General features: G+C 40.6%; 1 protein-coding gene across 1 annotated transcript in view; it reads left to right on the plus strand.

Moving 5' to 3' along the window:
* SLC26A8 (solute carrier family 26 member 8) overlaps nucleotides 1–24,308 on the plus strand; it is a 39,564-nt gene that overhangs the window by 11,066 nt on the left and 4,190 nt on the right. Inside the window, exons 5-17 of the mRNA XM_067467101.1 lie at nucleotides 1,167–1,342; nucleotides 3,104–3,268; nucleotides 4,833–4,982; nucleotides 7,269–7,351; nucleotides 8,036–8,183; nucleotides 10,149–10,262; nucleotides 12,609–12,686; nucleotides 15,544–15,639; nucleotides 17,822–17,928; nucleotides 19,365–19,434; nucleotides 19,933–20,025; nucleotides 20,124–20,258; nucleotides 23,022–23,363. Coding sequence (XP_067323202.1) covers nucleotides 1,167–1,342; nucleotides 3,104–3,268; nucleotides 4,833–4,982; nucleotides 7,269–7,351; nucleotides 8,036–8,183; nucleotides 10,149–10,262; nucleotides 12,609–12,686; nucleotides 15,544–15,639; nucleotides 17,822–17,928; nucleotides 19,365–19,434; nucleotides 19,933–20,025; nucleotides 20,124–20,258; nucleotides 23,022–23,363 — 1,757 coding nt within the window. The remainder of the gene's footprint in view (nucleotides 1–1,166; nucleotides 1,343–3,103; nucleotides 3,269–4,832; nucleotides 4,983–7,268; nucleotides 7,352–8,035; nucleotides 8,184–10,148; nucleotides 10,263–12,608; nucleotides 12,687–15,543; nucleotides 15,640–17,821; nucleotides 17,929–19,364; nucleotides 19,435–19,932; nucleotides 20,026–20,123; nucleotides 20,259–23,021; nucleotides 23,364–24,308) is intronic.

Genomic DNA, 24,308 nt, shown 5'->3' on the forward strand with positions numbered 1-24,308 from the left:
TAAAAAAGGACAATGTGCACTGAAAACCCTATTTAACATAAAAACTAAAGCCACACCTTGAAAACTGCTAGGCCATTAAATGCTAATCAAGGTAGCCAACTGAAACATTCACATCTACCTCCAACAGACAAGAGTTCTTTCTCCCACCCTGGACTTTCCACAGATAAATAAACCCAATTTTCCTAGTTTCCAACAGACCTCACAACCTCTGAGGATGCCTGTCATAGATGCAAGTGAAATGTCAGGAGCAGGCCTGTAGCGAGGGGGTGGTTTTAGGGGTTCAACCCCCCCCCCTGAAATGTTTCAGATTTTTTTAAAAAACTGGTTTACTCATGAATTTTAACTGGTTAACCAAATCCTCATGCTAAGTCTATGAGATGCAAAAAATTAAGAGTCCCTCCAGAACTGCAAGCACTATCTCAAGAAAATATTGACAATTTATTCACACTGTAATTACTTGCAGCAATAGCCGATGTAGCGAAGCAACCAAGTGGGGGGGGGGGGCGGTGTTGAATGCTCTCATTAAGGAGGCCAGATTTGGTGGAGGTGGTTGACAGGGGCGGAGCTGCAGGCTATTGAAGGCTGCTCTGCCCCCTGCTGTGCTTCAGTGTGAGCTAGGAGGCAGGTTTCAACCCCGCCCACCACCCCCCGCGAAATTTTCACACACCCCCCCCCCCCAAATTTCAACCCCTCCCGAATTTTTTTTCTGGCTACGGCCCTGGTCAGGAGAGAATGTTTCTGGAACATGACCATACAGCCCGAAAAGCTTACAGCAACCCAGTCATTCTGACCATGAAAGCCTTTGACAACACAATCATCATCCTTTGGTGAAATATAGGGAAGCCCCCTGAAACTCTTTTATATATTGGTATATAACATAGCACTGTGTTATTGTTGTTGTTTCAAGCAATTTGAGAACCTAAAGAAAGCAGGCTAAAAGAATTGGAAAATACTGTAACATTTTCAAAGCAGCTGAAAAAAATGGAATGACAAAAGGGGTCATTTGGACTGTTCCTGTCAAATCAGGACAGTTGGGGGATATGATACTTAAATATTGAAGGGCAGAATAAGAATGACAAGTAATAAAGGCATATTAGAAAGTAAATAAAATGGTAGTTAAAATTGCTTTTGGATTTGATTTTAATTGTTTTTCTTTTTCATAACAGGTTCTTTCAGCATTCTGAATGTAATGGTGGCAAACTTTCACAGTGCTCTTGATTTCAAAATTAAGCCATCTGGTAATGCCAGTCTGGCCAGCTTCTCTGATGCAACCTTTATGAAAAATTACATGGAGGTATTAACATACACTGCGTCTACAACATTTCTAGTTGGCATGATTCAGGTAGGAAATGAAACTGGGATTTAATATTTATAGCTGTGTCTTTAAAGACTATTGAGGCTCCTTCTACACCGCCATATATAATCCAGATTATCTGTCTTGAACTGGATTATATGGCAGTGTAGACTCATATAATCCAGTTCAAAGCAGATAATGTGGTGTAGTATGGAAGACTTTCTAAAGAAAGATATGCTGAACTAGTTTTCCCAGCCCCCTTGGTCTTGAAATTGTGAAGAATTTGGTTAGAAATGAATGACTTTTTTTTGTGTCAGGAGCAACTTGAAAAACTGCAAGTCGCTTCTGGTGAGAAAGAATTGGCCATCTGCAAGTACATTGCCCAGGGGATGCCTGGATGTTTTGATGTTTTACCATCCTTGTGGGAGGCTTCTCTCAAGTTCCCGCATGGGGAGCTAAAGCTGACAGAGGGAGCTCATCCACGCTCTCCCCAGATTCGAACCTCCGACCTGTTGATCTTCAGTCCTGCCGGCACAAGGGTTTAACTCATTGCACCACCAGGGACTCCTGGTGAATGACTACATATTGTATAGACCTGTATGGGCAATCAACGGAGCATTTTATTTATTTATTTATTTATTTATTTACTGTATTTGTATACCGCCCCTCTCAGCCCTCATACGACTCGAGGTGGTTTACAAGGCAAAATTCAATGCCACAAAGCATAAGTACAATTTAAAAACATTAACATACATAAAATCATAACAGCAATATAACATAAGTCATTAATAAATCCTTATTAAATAACATTGTCCAGTCCTATCGTATAGTTGTTCTATTGTCCTATGTCAGCTACTCTGTATTTGCAAACGCTTGCTTGAAAAGCCATGTCTTGAGTTTTTTCCGAAATGTTAAAAGGGAAGAAGCCGATCTGATATTCCTAGGGAGGGCGTTCCACAGCCAAAGGGCCACCACTGAGAAGGCCCTGTCTCTCATCCCTGCCAAACGTACTTGTGATAAAGGCGGGACCGAGAGCAGGGCCTCCCCAGTCAATCTTAAAGTCCTCGATCGTTCATAAGGGGAGATGCGTTCGGAGAGGTAAGTTGGGCCAGAACTGTTTAGAGCTTTATAGGCCAAAGCCAGCACTTTGAATTGTGCCCGGTAGCAAACCAGCAGCCAGTGGAGCTGGCGCAGCAGGGAGGTTGTATGCTCCCTGAGAGCCGCTCAGGGAGCATACAAGAGTAATACCCATTGAATAGAAGTAAACCTGCATAGGGTTGTCATTCAGCATAATAAAATGGCCCTGAATTTACTTTCAAAAGCTGTAATTTCCTTAATGGCAATATCTTCCTCCTACATAGTTTCGTGCATGTTATGGTGTGGCATTTTTATTTCTGATTTTGATACTGATAGTAGCACATGCAAGGGAAAAGGATGTTCACAATACTTTGTGAAAAAATTCTGCTATTCTAACACAATCTATTATTCTTCCTTAACTTTATATTTAAGAGAAGCAGCATCAAATGAAATCTAAGATTAAAGGGCAGGGACTGGAGATTTGTTTGCTGGGGGAAAAGAAGCAGGAAGTTTAGGAAGCAAGTAGTTGGAAATATGGATATAGGTTTACCCGAAAGAGTTGCTCAATTTGGAAAGTAGAGGGATTCCTTGCAAACCTAGCATCTTCAAACTCCCACTCGGCATTATGATAATCCATCATAGTGACAGGTGGTGTTGTGGGAAGCTGCCGTCAATGACTGGGCCTAGAAATTCCATATTTCTTATGCTGATTCTCTCTTGTTTTCCTTTTAGATCCTTTTAGGTGTTTTTGGCTTGGGATTTGTCACAACGTATGTATCGGAAAGTCTCATGAATGCTTACCTCACTGCAGCGGCATTGCATGTTATTATGTCCCAGTTTTCTTTCATCTTCGGGATCGCTATTGACTTTCATTCAGGTCCTTTGGCATTTTTTTATGTGAGTAAATCTACCTTTTATTCAAAGTCATGTTTCTTGGTACAGAACAAAAGGTCAGCTTGAGAAGTAACAAGGCCAAGCTTGCAAGTAATAGTTAAAAGTGTCCTCAAAGTACTTTATTGCAAAATAGGCAAAGCATTCTTGGTGACAAAAGCTATTACAATTGCCTGTTTTGTCCTCTCTATTATGACTCAATAGTCCTGTCAAGATGAAGGGTCCTGCCAAGCTTTAAAAAGGGAAATAGAAAGGTAAACAAAGTGTGCTGTCGCTGCTGAGTTATAGGACAGCTCATGTAGATCACCTTCTTCATGGATTTCACTACAATTTCTAACATTATAACTTCCAATTATAGTTCCAGTAATCAGAATGCTATACTATACTATAATAAGGGTTTTGTCTGGATTTATCAATTCTAATATTAGTTTAACTGTGTTGAGGTGAAGTCAACTAAACTATGATGGTTTTTGTTGTTTTCTATTCCCATCTTTTGGAGCCCCCAGTGGCGCAGTGGGTTAAACTCCTGAGCTGTTTAACTTGCTGACTGAAAGGTCGGTGGTTTGAATCCGGAAAGCTGGATGAGCTCCCACTGTTAGCCCCAGCTTCTGCCAACCTAACAGTTTGAAAACGTGCAAATGGGAGTAGCTCAATAGGTACAGGTTTGCTGAGAAGATAACAGTGCTCCGTGCAGTCATGCCAGCCACATGACCTTGGAGGTGTCTATGGACAACGCTGGCTTAGAAATATAGTCAGACACAACTAGATGTAATGTTAAGGGGAAACCTTTACCTCCCCCTCTAACTTTACCGACAGTCAATAAGCTTATTATTTATACCAGAGCAAAACTCCAAACTTTTGCCATAGGTTTACATTTCAGAATGAGTAAGGGATCGCAGTGCAAAAGATTTTCCTATTTTACTTTAGATGGAAAACACAACCACAAATAACAATGTCAGGTTAGGGTTGTTGTTAAGTTTTTCAGGCTATGATATTATTGCAGAGAAAGAAGCCTGCAACAGGAGACATGTTATGATGGTGGACAATACTAGGTGCAGATAGACAATAGATAGAGTTGCAGATATTGTCTGAGAAGACCAGGCCAATGGAGATTTGCATACTCTGGGGCTCCTTCTACATTGCTATATAATCCAGATTATCAAAACAGATAATCCACATTATCTGCTTTGAACTGGATTATCTGATTAACTGCCACATAATCCAGTTCAAAGCTGATAATCTGGATTTTATATGGCAGTGTAGAAGGGACGTAATATTACTCCTCCTCCTTTTGCTAATGCAATTAGAAAGAAAATCAAAATTAAATGCACACATAGTTGAAACAGTAAAAAACTATGCTCCCATTTTCTTCAAGGAACATTGTATAATAGAATTCTGACATATAGGCAGACTACCTATCTCATAAGCGAAATGCTAATGGCTTTCCACTCTGTTGAACACATCTCTAAAGCTGAAACTCAACAATTCGGATTCAAGACACCTTCATGCAATAACAAATTAGCCCTTTAAAATGAACTCATTCTAATATTTTCTTGATATTTCGCCCCAGAACCTGGCGTATTACTGCATGGGTCTTCCAAAAGCGAATTCCACCAGTATACTGCTCTTCTTGCTTTCAATGCTAATGCTGAGGGTCAGTAAATGCATTAAGATAACTTACAAACACTATCCTGTGGAGTTTCCCATGGAGCTTCTTTTGGTAGGTATTTTGGGTTTTTTAATAATGTTGACATCAAAAACACTATGGCATAGGAAAATCTGTGTTCCTGGAAAATTTCAAACATTAGCTTTAGCTATATGTACATATTATATGAAGGCACTTTTGGTCTCATCACTTTTCTAGTTGTTTGTTTGGTATTGCCAACTTCTCTGGCCCCTTCAAGCTTGGAGGAGAACAAGACTGAGGTCCCTTTTACACTGCCATATAATTCAGAATATCAAAGCAGATAGATCGCATTATCCGCTTTGAACTGAGTTATATGAGTCCACACTGCCATATAATCCAGTTCAAAGCAGATAATCTGGATTTTCTATGGCAGCGCAGATAGGGCCGAATACCATTATAATTGATTTTGGGCTTTGATCCTTTAATACACAGGAAGGGAACCTATGCACCGGGACTGTGGTGCAGCTGTCTGAGTGTCAGCTGCATTAAGATCATGAGGTCATGAGTTCGAAGCCAGCCCGGGTCGGAGTGAGCTTCCGACCAATTGTGTAGCTTATTGTCGAACTTTGCAAACTGAAAGACAGTTGCATCTGTCAAGTAGGAAGTAGGAAAATTAGGTACCACCTATGTGTAGAGAAGCTAATTTAACAAAATTTACGAGGCCATAAAAAAGACTCCAGCAAAGCACTCCAGCAAAAGCATGCGGGGAATGCGGAAGTACTTCATCAATGTCGCAGATGGACAATGAAAGCAACAGCTCCCCTGGCAGCGAGAAAAAAATTAAATAGCCTCTGACGGTTTGTCTGTATCTGTTGTGTGTCTTTGGCATTGAATGTTTGCCATATATGTGTACATTGTAATCCGCCCTGAGTCCCCTGCGGGGTGAGAAGGGCAGAATAAAAATACTGTAAATAAATAAATAAATAAATAAAAAATAAGTTTTTGGACTATGGACCCTTTCACATAGCCATATAGCCTAGAACATCAAGGCAGAAAATCCCATAATATCTGCTGTGAGCTGGGTTATCTGAGTCCACACTGTCATATATTCCAGTTCAACACAGATAATGTGGGATTTTATTCAGCGGTGTGAAAGGGACCTATTACTCTCATAAATAATGACAGCTGATTATTATGTTTGGATTGACAGCTATTGGAGATCTGTGGAGAACCACCGATTGTTATCACTGCTTTAAGGAGCACTGGACACTCTTCCTTTTTAATTGTTCTACCTGGTCCTGCCTTATCTAAGAAACTTAGATGTGGCATTAATTACATGCTTAGAGCCATCCTTTGTGTTTTTTAAATACATTACAACTGTACCCTCGGTTCGCTTCTGATACAATAGATAAATAAATAAATAAATAAATAAATAAGCTACCCTGTATGCTTCAAGCTAATTCCAGGTAGAAGGGAACTAATTGTCCCCACACATGGGAACAGGAAGTTTATCTTTTACCAGCTGCAATATTAGTGACATCCACCCCCTTTGATGCACCAATTATAATGGAAAATGGAAAAAAAATTATACCACTGATGCAAACGCTTCTTTCTTTTTAATGTTGACTGTTGCATGAATGAGTCTTGCCCTGTCTGCTAAGGTCATATGTAAACTACTGTGTCTTTCCTATTATGCCATTTTGGGGCTGGTATTAGCAGTTGATAAATAATAAGGAGTTTTGCAAAGGGAATTTCCCCCTCCCCTCTCCAAAGTTCACTGACATTATTTATCAGTGCCATGGAGCTAAGGTGAGTCTTGTGCCTCGATAAGGAGACCTTTCGTTTTATTTTGGGGCTGAAATGGGGAGCAGGGAGGGGAGGCTGGCATGCCATCCCACCTTCCCGGGCTGTCAGAGTCCAAGCAGCACAGAATGGTTGTGAAGACACCTCCTGGGATAACAGATGACAATCCCAGAGGGAAGGCCCCACAGTCCCTATACCTGCAAAAATCCAGATCTTCCTGGAAGATCTAGACCAGTGGTTCGCAACCTGTGGGTCCCCAGATGTTTTGACCTTCAACTCCCAGAAATCCTAACAGCTGGTAAACTGGCTGGGACTTCTGGGAGTTGTAGGCCAAACACCTGGGGACCCACAGGTTGAGAACCACTGGTCTAGACCTTTGCAAGTATTTTAACCTGGAATAAATATTGATGAACACATTACCTTGGTGCGCCATTTGGACACCCAAGACTAATGCGATTGCCATGCCACATATAGTACTATAGATGGACCCTAGAGACATACAAGCATATCCAGATGTTTAGTCTTTGGCGTCAGTAATTCCTGATCTAGTAGGTAATTCCATGCTTTATTTTACAGATTATTGTATTTACCGTCATTTCGAGCCAAACACACCTATATGCCGAATCCAGTAAAGGGGTGTTTAACATGGCTCCACAAAGGTTGGTAATCCACTACTAATATAACATATCACTTAACTAGATATTGCTATCCAAATTTGACACAGATGTATGTATATATGGTCTTGAGAGTCATCCCTCAGATTTGGTATACCTCTCCATACAATGCATGTTAGAGTTTGTGCAGATGTCGAATGCTTACAAATTTATTGGTACTCCTTAGTCAGGTTTACAGTCAGCCCATGCTGACTTCCAACTATTTGCGGTGATGACCACATCTATGTCATATGCTTTCCAAAGTCAACAAAGTACACCTGAATTAGTATAGAGTGTTCCTGTATACATTAAGCTCCCCATATATATACATTTTCAACAGTTCACACCACTTGCATAGTATAGCAGTCAGTTAATACCTGCTTCTAATAACATCTGTCCATAAATGTATCCAAAGCTTAGAACAGATATATCGTTTAAAAGAGCTATACCTTTTGGTAAACTGTCCCAAACTATTAAATATAAATATTTAAAATTAAGAGTTTGAGACCTAGGAGGATCTTCTCATGCCATAACGAATCACTATCCTCTTAGCTGTCAAACTGTCTGTAGTGAAACAAATTGTCATCCTGCACAAAAGCAGATCTGCAGAGCCATTGCTCTTGAACAGAGCTAACAAGCACTTTAATTGTACAATGCAAAAGAAGACTCGCAATATCTCATTTCTTTCAGCTTTATGCATCCTGCATTACCAGATGTTTCCAAATGGAAGAAGATGGCACTACATGCTTCATCACTGGCAATAGTGAGCTATTTCCTTCTCATTTTTGTGGGAAAGAAATATGCAAGTTTGCATAACTATCACATCAGACACACCCAGGTATGAGGTAAACATCATATATCAGCTGAGGGGTTCTGGGAATGTGGTCCAAAGAGTATGATAAAAGAATTCTTTCTATCCATTTCTTTTTCATGTCAGGAGCAAATTGAGAAGCTGCAAGTCACCTCTGGTGTGAATTGGCCGTCTGCAAGGACGTTGCCCAGGGGGTGTCCGAATGTTAGATGTTCTACCATCCTTGTGGGAGGCTTCTTTCGTGTCCCTGCATGGGGAGCTGAAGTTGACAGAGGGAGCTCAACCCGCTTTCCCCGAATTCGAACCACTGACCTCTCAGTCAACAGCCCTGCTGGCACAGAGATTTAACCCACTGCACCACCGGGGACTCCTCCTTTCCACTGAAAGACAGAAACATGCTTACAGAAGTTTTAAAAACTTTCACTGGAACTTTTCCTCTCCGGCCCCTTCTACACTGCCACATCAATCAGATTATCAAAGCAGATAATCCACATGATCTGCTTTGAACTGAATTATATGGGTCTACACAGCCATATAAACAAGTTCAAAGAAGAAAGGAGATTCCATCTGGACATTAGGAAGAACTTCCTGACTGTGAGAGTCCCAGAGTGTGGTGAAGGCTCCTTTAAACAGAGGTTGGATGGCCATCTGCCAGGGGTGCTTTGAATGTGATTTTCCTGCTTCTTGCCAGGGGGGTTGGACTGGATGGCCCACGAGGTCTCTTCCAACCCTATGATTCTGTATTCAAAGATAATCTGGATTTTATATGGCAGTGTAGAAAGGGCCTCAGAGGCTCGCTTTTCATTCCCCAGCACAAATTAGCTTACATAAGCAAGGAAAAGGATTGCTTTTTCTTTAACAAATAAGCAAACGGTGCCAAACTGTATGAAGTATTTTTTTTTAAAGAAACCATACAGATTTTTCTGGGACAGAGCAGTTTCCCCAAGTAACATAAGATGATCCAGGCAGTGTGCATGTGTGGGGGGGATTCATAACATCTTCTACTTCATTTGGTATCTCAACTAGCTTTTTCAGGGCCCTTCCACACAGCCCTATATCCCAGAATATCAAGGCAGAAAATCCCACATTATCTGAGTATGGACTCAGATAACCCAGTTCAAAGCAGGGATTTTCTGCCTTGATATTCTGGGATATAGGCTGTGTGGAAGAGCCCTCAGTTTATATATTACTCCCTGTCATACAGTACCTACTCACCCAGTACCTACTTATCCAGCTTTGGGGTCATGGATTCCATTGCATTAATAGAGGCCACAAGTCTCACTGACAGGTCCTTACAGAATAAGGTTGCTTTTCTCATAAATATAATTTATCCCTTCAGTTATAATTTTCTAGTACTTTTGATAGATGGTAACCCAGAAAATGGAAGGGGCTTTCAGAGAAAAAAGTAACATTACTTCTTCTGCTAGCAGTTTAATACATCTTACAGGCCACAGAGTCACTGCAATGGTGCAAATGACTGGTGCATTATGCTCATTATCAAAATTCTCACTTTTTCTTCAAAAGAGGATGCCCTCCAAATATTTTGGGATACTGCTCCCATGCTAATCATTATTCACACTGTTTAGGGTTAATTGGGAGTTGAAATTCAAAGCATCCAAAAGCCTCAGGGTTAGAGAAGACACTATAAGCCAATGATATGCTATGAACAGCTCTCACAAAAGAACTTCCTAGCAGTGAGAGCTGTTCAGCAGCGGAACTCTCTGCCTCTGACTGTGGTGGAGGCTCCTTCCTTGGAGCCTTTTAAACAGGCTAAATGGCCATCTGTCAGGAGTGCTTTGAATGTGATTTTCCTGCTTCTTGGCAGGGGGTTGGACAGGATGGTCCACGAGGTCTCTTCCAACTCTATGATTCTATATGTTTTTTCAGGTATTTGTGCATTATCCTTGCACCCTATAAATGGATCATTCTTCATGAATATCAATTTTTATCATAATAATCTGACCAAGAATCATTTTCATTTATCACATACAGGATTTAATGGCAATTGGCCTATGCAATATCTTCAGTTCATTTTTTAAGAGCTTTGTTGTCAGCTGTTCTATTTCTACAACTGTTATTCAGGAGAAGTCAGGTGGAAAAACTCAGGTTAGTTCGTTCACTTAAAACGAGGGGAATGAATGGGAGGGGAGGGGGAAAATAGGGGAAAAGCAGTGGCGGGTACAAGTCAGGGACGAGGGCGATTGCATATGAAATATTCTATCTCCTTTTTGATACATTGTTAAAATATGTTGTTGTTCATTCGTTCAGTCGTCTCCGACTCTTCGTGACCTCATGGACCAGCCTACGCCAGAGCTCCCTGTCGGCCGTTACCACCCCCAGCTCCCTCAAGGTCAGTCCAGTCACTTCAAGGATGCCATCCATCCATCTTGCCCTTGGTCGGCCCCTCTTCCTTTTGCCTTCCACTTTCCCCAGCATAATTGTCTTCTCTAGGCTTTCCTGTCTCCTCATGATGTGGCCAAAGTACTTCAACTTTGTCTCTAGTATCTTTCCCTCCAGTGAGCAGTCGGGCTTTATTTCCTGGAGGATGGACTGGTTGGATCTTCTCGCAGTCCAAGGCACTCTCAGAACTTTCCTCCAACACCACAGCTCAAAAGCATCGATCTTCCTTCGCTCAGCCTTCCCTAAGGTCCAGCTCTCACATCCGTAGGTGACTACAGGGAATACCATGGCTTTGACTAGGCGGATCTTTGTTGCCAGTTTGATGTCTCTACTCTTCACTATTTTATCGAGACTGGACATTGCTCTCCTCCCAAGAAGTAAGCGTCTTCTGATTTCCTGGCTACAGTCTGCATCTGCAGTAATCTTTGCACCTAGAAATACAAAGTCTGTCACGGCCTCCACGGTTTCTCCCTCTATTTTCCAGTTGTCAATCATTCTTGTTGCCATAATCTTGGTTTTTTTGACGTTTAGCTGCAACCCGGCTTTTGCGCTTTCTTTTTTCACCTTGATTAGAAGGCTACTTACTTAGGCAATCCCTCGTTGTCGGAGTAAGATTGTCCTCCAAGTTCGGTGTCCTGGCAGTGGGTCCATAGGTGACTGTGGAGCCCTATTCTTGACCTGCATGTTCTCCCACAGTGAGGGCGTCAGCTTCCAGGTGGAAGACAGTCCTAGTCAGGGTTGGCTTGACACACCTTCGTTTTGGCACATTTCTCTCTTTTGCCCTCCATTCGTGCCTCTTCAAATTCTACAACACTGCTGGTCACAGCTGACCTCCAGCTAGAGCACTCAAGGGTCAGGGCTTCCAGCCAATCACAAAGGTTCTCCACATTTCCCTCCAGGCTGCTCTTAAGCTCCGCCTCCTCTAGGAAATGACTATTCTAAGATGGCTGCCTCCATGCACCATCTCATAAAATGGCTGCGAAAATACTTGGGCCAACTTCCTGAGCTTTTCCCTGGCCTAAAAGGTAGGCAATTCATCACAGGCTTCAGAAGGCAGTTGACAATACTGTAAAATCTTCCAAATAAAAACCCAAGAACATTATACAGATCAAGATTAAAAACAACTAAAAATTAGTACATAAATTAAGCAGCTATGTAAAATACAGTGAAAAGACTACTTTAAACTTCTACAATATGTGCATATGTGTGTGTGTAGATGTACCTTTAAGCCTCCTGTTGACATGCTGACCACATGCATTTTGAAGGTTTTTCTTAGGCAAGGTGTACTCAGAGGTGGTTTTGCCACTTTCTTCTTCTGAAATACAGCCTGGTAATCATTGACAGCCTGCCACCTAAGTACTAACCAGGGTTGTTCCTGCTTAGCTACCAAGATAATATTTGTTAATATTTCAGGGCCAGTATTTTAATGTATTTTTATTGCTGTTGACCTGTTTATGTTAATTGTTGTGCTTTTAACTGTTTCTTTGTCAGCATCTAATGAAAGCCAGTTGTAAGCCGTCCTGAGTCCACCTTTGGGGATTGAGAAGGACGGGATAAAAATGCTCTAAATAAATAAATAAATAAAGATCAGATGGCTACACCAACAGAATTCTCCCTTCAAGCCATGCCTTTCTTGGTGACAGAAGATGGAGCAAGCCTCTGAAAATTACCATAATTGACATACACTTGTTCAGACACTCCAGGTAGTTTGCGTCCTGAATGATAATCCTCAACCACTGTAATTGTTCCCAGGGGGGAAAATGGTCATCAATGTAATATAACAAAGCACTGAATTATAATTATGTAGAGTGAAACTACTGGTCTAAAGCTATATCTTTCTACATTGTTAATTATTAACATACCTAATGATGCGATAGAAGCTGACACTTAAGTTTGATGATCTCCTTTGAACTCACGATTTTGAATGCAGTCTGAGAAAAGATGAATGTGATGGCTGTCACAATATGGATTTCCACTGATGAACTCAAGAACGGAGCAAAAACCAATTGATTCCAGAAAAAAATGTGTAATGCAGTATGTTCTTTTAATTAGCTTGCAGCTCTTATTGGAGTTTCCTTAATGCTGGGGATTGTGTTAAAGCTGGGATTCTACTTCCAGTACCTTCCTAATGTAAGTAATTGTATAATAGAATCTCAGTAAAATGATGTCAGTAACAGGACAAATGTATCTTACGTTAATTGGGAATATTATTTATTTATTTATTTATTTCGGTCATTTCTACCCCGCCCTTCTCACCCCCTAGGGGGGACTGAGGGCGGCTTACATCTGGCACAATTCAATGCCAACAATATGGCTGTCCATAAAACGTTGGACTTTTCAGCATATGAACATTACCATATTTGTTGGCTTTAGAAAATAAATGGCCCTCCCTCCCTTCCTTCCTTAACCTTCCTTCCTTACTTCCTGGAAGCATTTCCTGAACCATTATGTCAACTGTGGCAGTTTTCACAATGCTTTTGCATTTCGGATGGGCATTGCAAGTTCCGAACTGACTTTGCCCTACTCAAGGCAAAGTCAGAGATGCTCTGAAGTTTGCTTAAAATTTCCAGAGTATCCTGGAAATTTGGGTCAATGTGGACAGCTGGATTTGGTCCAATTTGGGAAAAAGAGGATAAATAATGTTCATGCTGCCACCATTGCCACTCCCAGTGTTGTCAAGCAATTTACAATGGCTGTGGATAGTGAGAGCCAAGCCACTGTGGGTTTAGCCTGGTGAGAAAAAGAAGTCAGTATTCCAGAATAAATCTTACCAAGTTGAAGTAGAAGCTACCGAGGTATTTATTTCTGTTTCAGCTGGAAAAGGATGATGGCTCAGCAATCTGCTGAAGAGCTGCCATGCCCCAGTACAAGAAATTACACATTTTATACTTTTCACAGTCTGAATTTCCCATGCCTACCCCCAGAGCTGTCTTTGCTGTGATTGGCCAGGGAGGAGACCTGACATTAGCAATGGGGAGGAGCGGCTGGGGGGTCATGTGGCTCAACCAATGAGAACCCAAGCCCCACTTCAGCTGCTTAGCCAATGGTATAAGAGGAGGCGCAGCTATAGTAGAAACAAAGGAAAATAGTTGCTTGATGATGAGATTATGAGTGGCCCATACCGGACCCTATTGGTAGGAGATCTAGGCAATTGCTGTGAACCCTCAAGCCCGACCTGACTATTGACACAGAGGTTTGAAATAACATTTATGTCTGGCCCCTCAGAGCCAACCCATTGTCCAAAAGTGCAGTGATACTGGATTCTTGATGGGATCTGTGGATCCATTCTTCTGGGAAGGGGAACATCATTGTTGGAGAAACTGCAACATCCCCTTCTTCTCGTGGGTGGGGAAATGTCCTTTATGAAGAATTAGGTGCTGGTCACAGTTCATAAATAGGTCACCTTGCTCAACATTTTATACAGATATACATATAATAATTAGGGATATGGGGAACTCACAGGGGTCATAAAAGGATAATGGGGCATGCAGGGTTGGGATGAGATAGATCCTTGTTGTGGTTGTTAGTCCTTCCACAGATTGGCCAAAACCTAACTCTTATTATACTGTATTACTCTAGCTTGGTGTCCTTGGCAAAACTATGAATTGCCTGATTATGATCTATCTTTTATTGAGGGGGTGTGGGCACCTCTGACTACACCAGCTAGTTACAGAGCCCCAAATGAGCTCCTCAGATTTGCTGACATCAACAGAGGCACCCATGCAACCAGAAATAAGGGGAGGAGATCAGCCTCCTTCCTAGTCCTCTCCTGAGAACAGGGTGCCTTCGACAACCAGGAGCTCACACAGAGCTCTGTGACCAGATGGGAGCAGCAGTGAGGGTCCAGTGGGGCCAATTCAGTTTCAGCTGGTCTGGATCATGTAGATTCCAACCTGTTACTTCAATGACTTTGGCAGGATGAATCTGACAACCTCTTGGGACAATTCAGAAAAGCTCCTCTTCATTTCTGGGTTACAGATGAGTTTTACTTACTGCCACATAATGCCAATATTAATATTTATTGATTACTAACTGTCCCCTGCCACACATTGCTGTGGCCCAGTCTGTAATGTATATGTGTGTTTGCATATATGTGTGTGTGGTTTTGCGCATGCGTTGTAATGTAATTTTTGGTTTTTTTGGCTTTTGAAGCCTCTTCTGTGTTTTTCAGTGTTTTTATGAGTGATAGTCACTTGTTGGCCTGATAGGTGTATTGTGTCCAAATTTGGTGTCAATTCGTCCAGTGGTTTTTGAGTTATGTTAATCCCACAAACGAACATTACATTTTTATTTATATAGATTCTATCTAGATGCAGTGCCTTTTTAGGATCATTGCAATGGCAGATTATCGCATTTCACAGGAAAGGATCATCACTGACAGTAGTGGTAGAAACTACAGTTCATCCTTTCCCAGTACAATTCCCTACAAATATATTGGACCACAACTACCATCATCCCTATCTGCCAGTTGCCTATCATAGACTTTAGGAGCATGAATGATTTAACATAAATGTCAAACTGTTAAAGAAACTTGATTAATTGGCAATAAAACATTGTGGAAATTCAGTCATAATCTATCTTAACAACACTAAAATTGACCAATAATAAAGTAATTAGAAGTAATTATTGTTGTTCAAAAATTGTTGGTATTTCATAATTTAAAAAAGGAATGTCAACATTGTTGACAAGCTTGATCAGTTGGGGGAACAGATTAATTCTTCATTCGTTATTTTCAAGTGTTGGCCTGGAGAAGATGGTAATTGTAGTCCATCAACTCTGGACAGAATCAGTTTGAAAGGGTTGCTCTAGAAATCTACAGTTCATATGCTATTATGACATTAGCTTGCTAATCAAACAAAATCTGCTTTTTCCTACTAGTGAAGTATTTCAAGTGGCTATTCTGACAGTTTATCTAACAGTGGTCAATATATTTTATGCATAGTATTTTTCAGAAAAGGCAAATTAATATTTTTATTACTTTGCACAGGCTGTTTTAGCTGCTATTATACTGGTCAACATGTTCCCATTTCTGGAGAAATTTATGGATATCCCTTTCTTGTGGAGGCAAGATAAATATGATTTTGTAAGTGTTATACCATCTACAAAAAAATGGGAAAGAGAAATGATATGAGGTGGCAGATTCATGTTACATATCCCCAAACAACAATGTTGGAGCAATCCACAACCATATATCTTTGAACTCTCTTGGTTGAGGGGATCAGTATAAGTAAGATGATTGAGAACCACGATTAGATCTTCTCTTTCTAAATGTATATTTTTACTAATGGTATAAGGAGAAGCTATGTATCTTATAAAGGATATGAGTCCAGCATAAAATTTTGGAAAACATATTTTGATTTGGAGAAAGCTCTTAAACCACAATTTCATAGTTCAGATATCACAGAAAATGGGAAAGTTTTCTGACACCAAATACAAAGGCAGATGAAGGGGATTGACATGGACATATAACCTTGTTTCAACTATATTAAATATGCTTATCAGAGAGGATCATCGTATCCTAACTGAAATATTACAAACAATACAACATCAGGTGCTTCCAGACAGAACTAAATCACGGGTTTTAAACGGGGCAACAAAATCCCAGGACTTCAGAAGAAGTCCACATACAGACCTGTTGGTCCCAGGATTTCTGCCTCCACTGTCCAGACTTGATGCTTTGTTGCAAGATTTAGAAGTTCCCAAGATGACCACCAAGGGACCTCAGCATTTGTTTTTTTTTTAAAATCTCAAAATGCGGAAAAGTGGATATCACTGCAGCAAATCACTGCAAAAGTTCCATTCGTTGTCCTGGCCAGCGAAACTGTGCCCTCCAGATGTTTCATGAGGTATCTGCCACACAAACAAAGTTTACAGGGTGCACCACTTCTGCCCAAGTCAGCACTGCACAATCAAACAGGAGCACACTCTTTCAGACCAGGAACAGAACATTGTCATTATTGATACTTTTTAGAACCTGGCTGTCTGGCCATCTGTCCAGACATATTTGGTTGTGTACTTGTGGCATCAAATAACAGGGTGCTGTTCCTGGGTTATACATAACAGGGTGCTGTTCCTAATTGCTCTTCCTGTGAAAAGATGTATAACATTGAAAAGGGGGGCACAACTTTGTTCTGGCCAGAGAAAATGTGCCCTCCACACATTCCATGAAGTTTCTGGCACTCAAACAAAGTTTTTGCCTTCTACTCAAGTGTCGCCTTCTTTTTAGGAACCGACCTATCAGAAACCAACACCTAAAACCCAGGAACAACCCCAGATAAAAAATCCAATGAATTCTGATTGCAGGGACATATACACCTTTATTTATTTATTTATTTATTTATTTATTTGCAGTATTTATATTCTGCCCTTCTCACCCTGCAGGGGACTCATGGCAGATTACAACGCACATATACATGGCAATCATTCAGTGTCATATAGACATACAACATATATAGACAGACATAGAAGCATTTAACATTCCAACTTTTCCGACTTCATGAGGGTATACTCAATTCTGGCCACAGGGGGCGCTGCTGCTTCGCCGTACACTTGTGACACCGAGTCCTTTGATTGAGTACTTCCCCATTCTTCTGCATGCTGCTAAAAGGTTTTATGGTATCCTAAATTAGTTAAATTAGCCTCCCCGCATAAAGCAGTACCTAAATTTCCTACTTGACAGATGCAACTGTCTTTTGGGCAGCATAGGTCTACAGCAAACTAGACTATTAATCGTTAGGCGCTTACTCCAACCTCTCGGTCAGTAGTGATTTAATGCAGCTGGCTACTAACTAGCTGTACCACAGCCCGGTCCATAGACTAACGAGCTGTGGCACAGACATGCAAAGATCCGCATATTCAACTCAAAACCGCAATATTCCCACACTTGGAAATCTTGTGTTTTTTGGGTTTTTTAGCAATTGCTTCTGCGAATATGGGGAATGGCGTCAGGCCACTTTCATGTTTGCTGCAGAAACTCCTGGGATAAAGGTACTGTCTGGACAGACCCATAGAAGCAGAGCTTTGAATACTGTTTTGATTACAACCTCAGCAATGCTGACCATGATTCAAAACTACCAAGTAGTTTTAAGGACTCCACTTTCACAAAATCTTTTTAAAATTCTTGAACATTTTCTTTCTGGAGAGGCCCTGTCATTCCTGTACTGTTTGTTCTTTTATCTCCAGTACATAATGGTTCAGTGTTATACTTGTGCCTTACAATTATATTTAAATAGCTAATATTATTCCTACTTTATCTTTTCTTAAAGGGTATTTGGATTGTGACATTTCTAGCTGTGCTCTGCCTTGGTCTGGATATAGGCTTGGGAATTGCTATGGGATTTGCCTTTTTCATAATAAGTGTCCGGTCACAAAGGTACTGTCTCGTTTTGTAGTATGGTATTGAATGAATATATGTGGGGAGAAAGAAATGTGTGCATAGAAGCACTGAGAAAGATTGCTTTTATGGGAAGAGAAGAGCACGTTCTTGGAGAAAACATAGTGACGAAAAAGAATGGTGGCTAGGGGGGTTCATTCTTCATCTGTTGATATTTTGATATTTCAAAATAAAAATAAATACCAATAAAATTGCATTAATTGAGGCATCCGTAGAATAATTTTTTTAATATTTACATGAAACTGTAATTTAAGATAAGACTGTCCAACTCAGATTAAACCATTATCCTAACCTTGTAATAATAACAATAAATTGAGTAAAATAATAAATGTAATAAAATAATAGTAAATAAAGTAAAATAAAAAATGTAATAATAACAATGATAAAGAACAGTAATAAATGTAATAATAAATAGAGTAAAATAATAAATGTAATAACAATGGAGTAAAATAATATAAATCTATATAAATAAAAATGTAATGTTCTTTTGTGGGATGAACATAACTCAAAAACCACTGGGCGAATTGACACCAAATTTGGACACAAGACACCTATCAGGCCAATGAGTGACCATCACTCAAAAAATAAAAAACACTGAAAAACACAGCAAAAGAGACTTTAAAAGCCAAAAAATAAAAATAAAAATACATGACATTGCATGCGGAAAACCACATATATACACATATACACATAAATGCACACGCAAAATATATATACAAAGACTGGGCCACAGCAACGTGTGGCAGGGGACGGCTAATCTATATAAATAAAAATGTAATGTTCATTTGTGGGATTAACATAACTCAAAAACCAATTGACGAAATGACATAAAATTTGGGCAGAAGACACCTAATGGAGCAATGAGTGACCATCACTCATAAAAACATGGAAAAACACAGTGGAAGGGACTTAAAAATTGAAAAAAACCTACATGATGATACAGTGCATGCACGGAAACAACTGTGCGAGGGAAAGAGCTGGCCACACCAGCTTTGAGAGCCAAGCATGCGTGCACGGGAAGGAAGAAGAGAAAGTAGGAGGGACAGAAAAAGGGGACAGCGAGTGTAATAATAATAATAATAATAATAATAAATAGAGTAAAATAATAAATGCAGTAATAATGATCATCATCATCATCATCATTATCATCATCACAGAGTAAAATAATAAATAACTTTGACTTGAATATAAGCCGAGTGGGGCTTTTTCAGCCTAAAAAAGGGCTGAAAAGCTTGGCTTACACTCAATTATATACAGTATGTAGTTACCTGTCCATCACATTTTCTTCCCTGCAGTGTAAATAAATTATTTCTCACTACAGGCATGCTCCTATGTGGGGAAGAGAGAGAGAATAGCATTTAGAGTAGTAGGTTCTCCTTATTGAGAAGGCAGATCTAACACATATTTTGTTTCAGAATGAAGATGTTGACCTTAGGCCAGATCCCAAGCACCAATATTTATCGCAGTTTTTCTGATTACAATGAGGTAAGGGTGGTGGGGTTAATATTATTTGATATAACCATCCCCCATCACCAACACAACAGTAGTAGATACATCTGATTTAATTGGTTTCAGGAATTATATTTTGGTACACTGGAACTGAAGAGCTGTACTTGGAAAGTCACAGGTTCTGGCATTCTAACTGCTGAAAAATATGGGGCATGATGTTCCTTCTGTCAGAATGCAGTCAACAATTACAGTGTGTGCTGTTTGCTATTGCCTTGTTATCCGTGACATAAACAAGGAAAGTATATATGTGGCACACAGTCTGCGTTGCTACTTGTGTTTTGTTTGCAGAAGTACAGAAAAGAGGGGGGAACGTAAGGGTGGAGAGTTCAGTAAATACTGAGCATGGTGACTGACTCATGGGGGAAAGAAAAGGAAAAGAGATGGGAATGGAATAATACATTTAGGGAAAGAAGATGGCATACCAAGCTGTAACAGTTTTTGTCTGTAAAAACAAAGTTTTGCTTTGATTTTTAGGCTATAGAGATTCAAGGTTTGAAGATATTCCAGTGCTGTGCTTCTATTTCATTTGCAAATATGAAGAATTTCAAAAGATACATTTTGCGTAAGGTAATCACTGCTTTTCTAATGATAATGGCCAGGAATTCCAATCTTCTGGCTTCAGCTAAACTGATGTCTCCAATAAACTGCCCCTGTTTCTGTTTCAGATGGATATGAAGGCTGTGCCCTTGGATGAAAACGAGATGAGAGCTTTGATCTCACACAGTATGTCTACTGTTAAAGGACAGAGCGCGGATTTAAAGTGTTCCTGTGTTTGTGACCCTCCTGAACCATTACCCAGGGTTAGAGATTTCTCTTTTGTGACTTTGTTTGTTTAATCATATTCTTTTCAGATTTCCCCATCGGAAGCCATTGAGGCAAGTGTTTTTACATTCCCCGGATCTAAACTCTAGAACTACCAGGCATATGTATATGCACGGAATCTGAGAAAATAATAATAATAATAATAATAATAATAATAACAACAACAACAACAACAACATCACTGTATTTGTATTAGTGGAGCCCCCAGTGGCAAAATAGGTTAAACTCTTGTGCCAGCAGGACTGCTGACAGACAGGTCAGCAGTTCGAATCCAGGGAGAGTGGGTTGAGCTCCCTCTGTCAGCTCCAGCTCCCCATGCTGGGACATGAAAGAAGCCTCCCACAAGAATGGTAAAACATCCGGATGTCCACTGGACAACATAAGTAACATTTTGACAATTTAAAACAGAGAATTAAAACATCTTAATATTAACATTTAAATCCCATGATTCAAAATCGTAGTCTGAAGCCATTCTGGTTGTCAAATTGCAATTATTTCCTATTTATTGCATGAGCTGCATTACTTACTTCCCGAAGGCTTGGTCCCATAGCCATGTCTTCCTGAAGGTAAGGAGGAAGGTGCCGGATTGAATATCACTGGGGAGGGAATTACAGAGCCGAGGGGCCACCACTGAAAAAGCCCTGTCTCCCATCTCCAACAACTGTGCCTGGGAAGGAGGTGGGATTGAGAGCATGGCCTCTCCAGAAGATTTGAACCTCTGAGATGGTTCATAGAGGGAGATGCATTTGGACAGGTAAGCTGAACTGTTTAGACCAGCACTTTGAATTGTGCTCGGTAGCAGACTGGCAGCCAGTGATGCTGACACAACAGAAATCTGGCTGCTGCCCATTGGACCACTTGGAGCTTCCGAACAGTCTTCAAAAGCAACCCGACATAGAGCACATTGCAGTAATCTATTTGGGATGTAGCAAGAGCATGGACCACTGTAATAGTCCTGTAGGCTATATTCAGAGGTCAGCAATGGTCTAATATACAGAATCTTTTGCATTTATATCTTTGTCCCCTTGAGCTGATTTTCAACTCCCAATAGTCAGTGCATCTAAAATAATTGTTGTTGCTGCTCCTTTTTTTCAGTCTAAAATGCTGGCGCGGAAGGATGGAATAGGAGGAAATACAATACACATCTCCGTGCATTCTCAAATACCTGTATCAGAATGAAAAAGCCATTTCTAGTTTGGTACTGAATCAGTATTGCTGATTCAACAATAAATCAGACACAGCGAGATAACCTAGCATTTACTTTCCAGTTCACTGTTTTTTCAATCAATCAAAACAAAAAATGTTTGGCATTAAATTTACTGTAAATTATATTGCTGAAATACAGATTAAATTAAGTTTACTTGTAGATTACTTTCCCTTTGGTCATTTCCAGCCCAACTGTATGCTTGCAAATTGAAGATGAAAAAAAACAACAAGGTGTCATTTATCCTAAATGAAGAATGGTAACAGTTTCAGATGTGCCAAGATTCTGGGTGTATGATGCAACCATATTTTTTTCAAAATCCATATATTTTTAATCTACTGTGTCTTATTTTCATTTATATTCCACCTTTCCTCTAATGCAGTGTTTTTCAACTTTCCTAATGTCGCAATCCCTTAATATAATTCTTCATGTTGTGGCGACCCCCAACCATAAAATTATTTTTGTTGCTACTTCATAACTGTAATTTTGCCACAGTTATGAATCATAATGTAAATATCTGGTATGAGGATGTATTTTAATTCACTGAACCAAATTTGGCACAAATACCTGATACACCCAAATTTGAATACTGCTGGGGTTGGAAGAGGGGGTTGATTTTGTCATTTGGGAGTTGTAGTTGCTGGGATTTATAGTTCACCCACAACCAAAGAGCATTCCGAACTCCACCAACGATGGAATTGAACCAAACTTGGCACACAGAACTCACATGACCAACAGAAAATACTAGAAGGGTTTGGTGGACATTGGCCTTGAATTTTGGAGTTGTAGTTCACCTATATCCAGAGAGCACTGTGGACTCAAACAATGATGGATCTGGACCAAACTTGACATGAATACTCAATATGCCCCAATGTGAACACTGGTGGAGTTTGCGGAAAAATAGACCTTTACATTTGGGTGTTGTATTTGCTGGGATTTATAGTTCACCTACAATCAAAGAGCATTCTGAACTCCACCAATGATAGAACCGGGCCAAACTTCCCACACAGAACCCCCACGACCAACAGAAAATACTGAAAGGGTTTAGTGGGCATTGACCTCAAGTTTTGAAGTTGTTGAGCAGGAAGAGGGCTTTTGGTGAGAGGATTCGCCGTCTGTTTCCAAAAAGGAAGAGAAGGAGAGGCGGAGAGATCTTCACCCTTCTCTGCCAAAGGAGTTCCTAAGACCATCAGAAATATGTGTTTTCTGATGGTCTTTGGTGACCCCTCTGAAACCCCTCTTGCAACCCCTCCCCCAGAGGGCCGGACCCCTAGGTTGAGAAACACTGCTCTAATGAGTTTAAGGCATGACACATCGCTTTCCCATCCCATTTTATTCTCACAAAAATCCTGTGCAGTAGGTCTGGTTCAGTATGTTTCCTATAGCACCGGGGACTAGAATAAATTCTTGCCCAGCCCCTTAACCAATATACCACACCGGGCATGTTAAAAATAATTAAATAAATTAAGACAAATACATAAATGACTTGCAGTGTCGTCCTACCTTGGTTCAGAATCTCAACTCTCTTGCATTCTAGGTGCCTTATACGGAGAAACTTATACGGCGAGTTCATACATCTAATGAGACATTCTCTTCTTCTTCTTTGGCCTTGGTACGCTGGACAAGGAATGACAGTAGATATCTTTCTGATACTGACTATGTGCAGCCTCTCGGAGAAAGGGTAGAAGGAAACGATTATACAAAAAGGAAAGAAAATGTGGGCAAATTATGGCCTTGCACAGATCCTCCTTTAACAAAATCCACAACTCAATTGTACCCGCTTGATTCAGACTCCGCAGTGTATATGATCCACACCATTATTTTGGACTTCAGCATGGTGCACTTTGTTGATTTGCAAGCATCTTACTTATTACGGGGGGTAAGTAACCCAAATTATTGCCACTCAGTTGATGTATCAATAATGTTATTCTTCTAGAGCACGGGTCCTCAAACTTTTCAAACAGAGGGCCAGTTCTTGGTAGCTAGGACTGTTGGGGGAGGAGAAGAGTAGGATTTGTTGTTGTTGTTGTTGTTGTTTGCTTTCAAGACATTTCAGGCTTAGGGTGACCTTAAGGCAATCCTATCATAGAGTTTTCTTGTTGCCAAGATTTATTCAAATGGGATTTGGCTTGGTCTTCATCCGAGGCTGGGAGAGTGTAATGTGACTCCTAAAGTCACCCAGTGGGTTCAGAACCACAGGCTGAGGTTCAAACCACAATACCATACTTTCTGAATTCTTTCCCTATCTGTTTCCCACCTACCTTTCTTTCTTCCTTTCCTCTTTTTCCTGCCTCCTTTTTTCCTTCCTTCCTTCCTTCCTTCCTTCCTTCCTTCCTTTCTGTATTTCTTTTTCTTTCTTTCTTTCTTTCTTTCTCCCTCCCCCCCCCCTCGCTTTTGGGGGGAAATAGAGAGAGGAAAGGAAAGGAAAGGGAGAGTTAAGAAGGGGATGCAGAGAATTCACCTGTTTTGGAGAGAGATAAGGAGAGGAAAGGGCCCCTGGGTGATGCAGTGGGTTAAACCGCTGAGCTGTTGAACTTGCTGATCAAAAGATTGGCAGCTCAAATCTGGGGAGCAGGGTGAGCACCTGCTGTTAGGCCCAGCTTCTGCCAACCTAGCAGTTCGAAAACATGCAAACATGCAAATGTGAATAAATCAATAGGTACCGCTTCTGCGGGAAGGTAACGGCGCTCCATGCAGTCATGCCAGCCACATGACCTTGGAGGTGTTTAAGGACAGCTCCGGCTCTTCGGCTTAGGCTCCCCCCCCCCCCCCCCCGAGTTGGACACTACTAGATTTAATGTCAGGGAAAACCTTTACCTTTATT

This window comes from Anolis sagrei, chromosome 4 (assembly GCF_037176765.1).
Source record: "Anolis sagrei isolate rAnoSag1 chromosome 4, rAnoSag1.mat, whole genome shotgun sequence".
Taxonomy (NCBI): Eukaryota; Metazoa; Chordata; class Lepidosauria; order Squamata; family Dactyloidae; genus Anolis; species Anolis sagrei.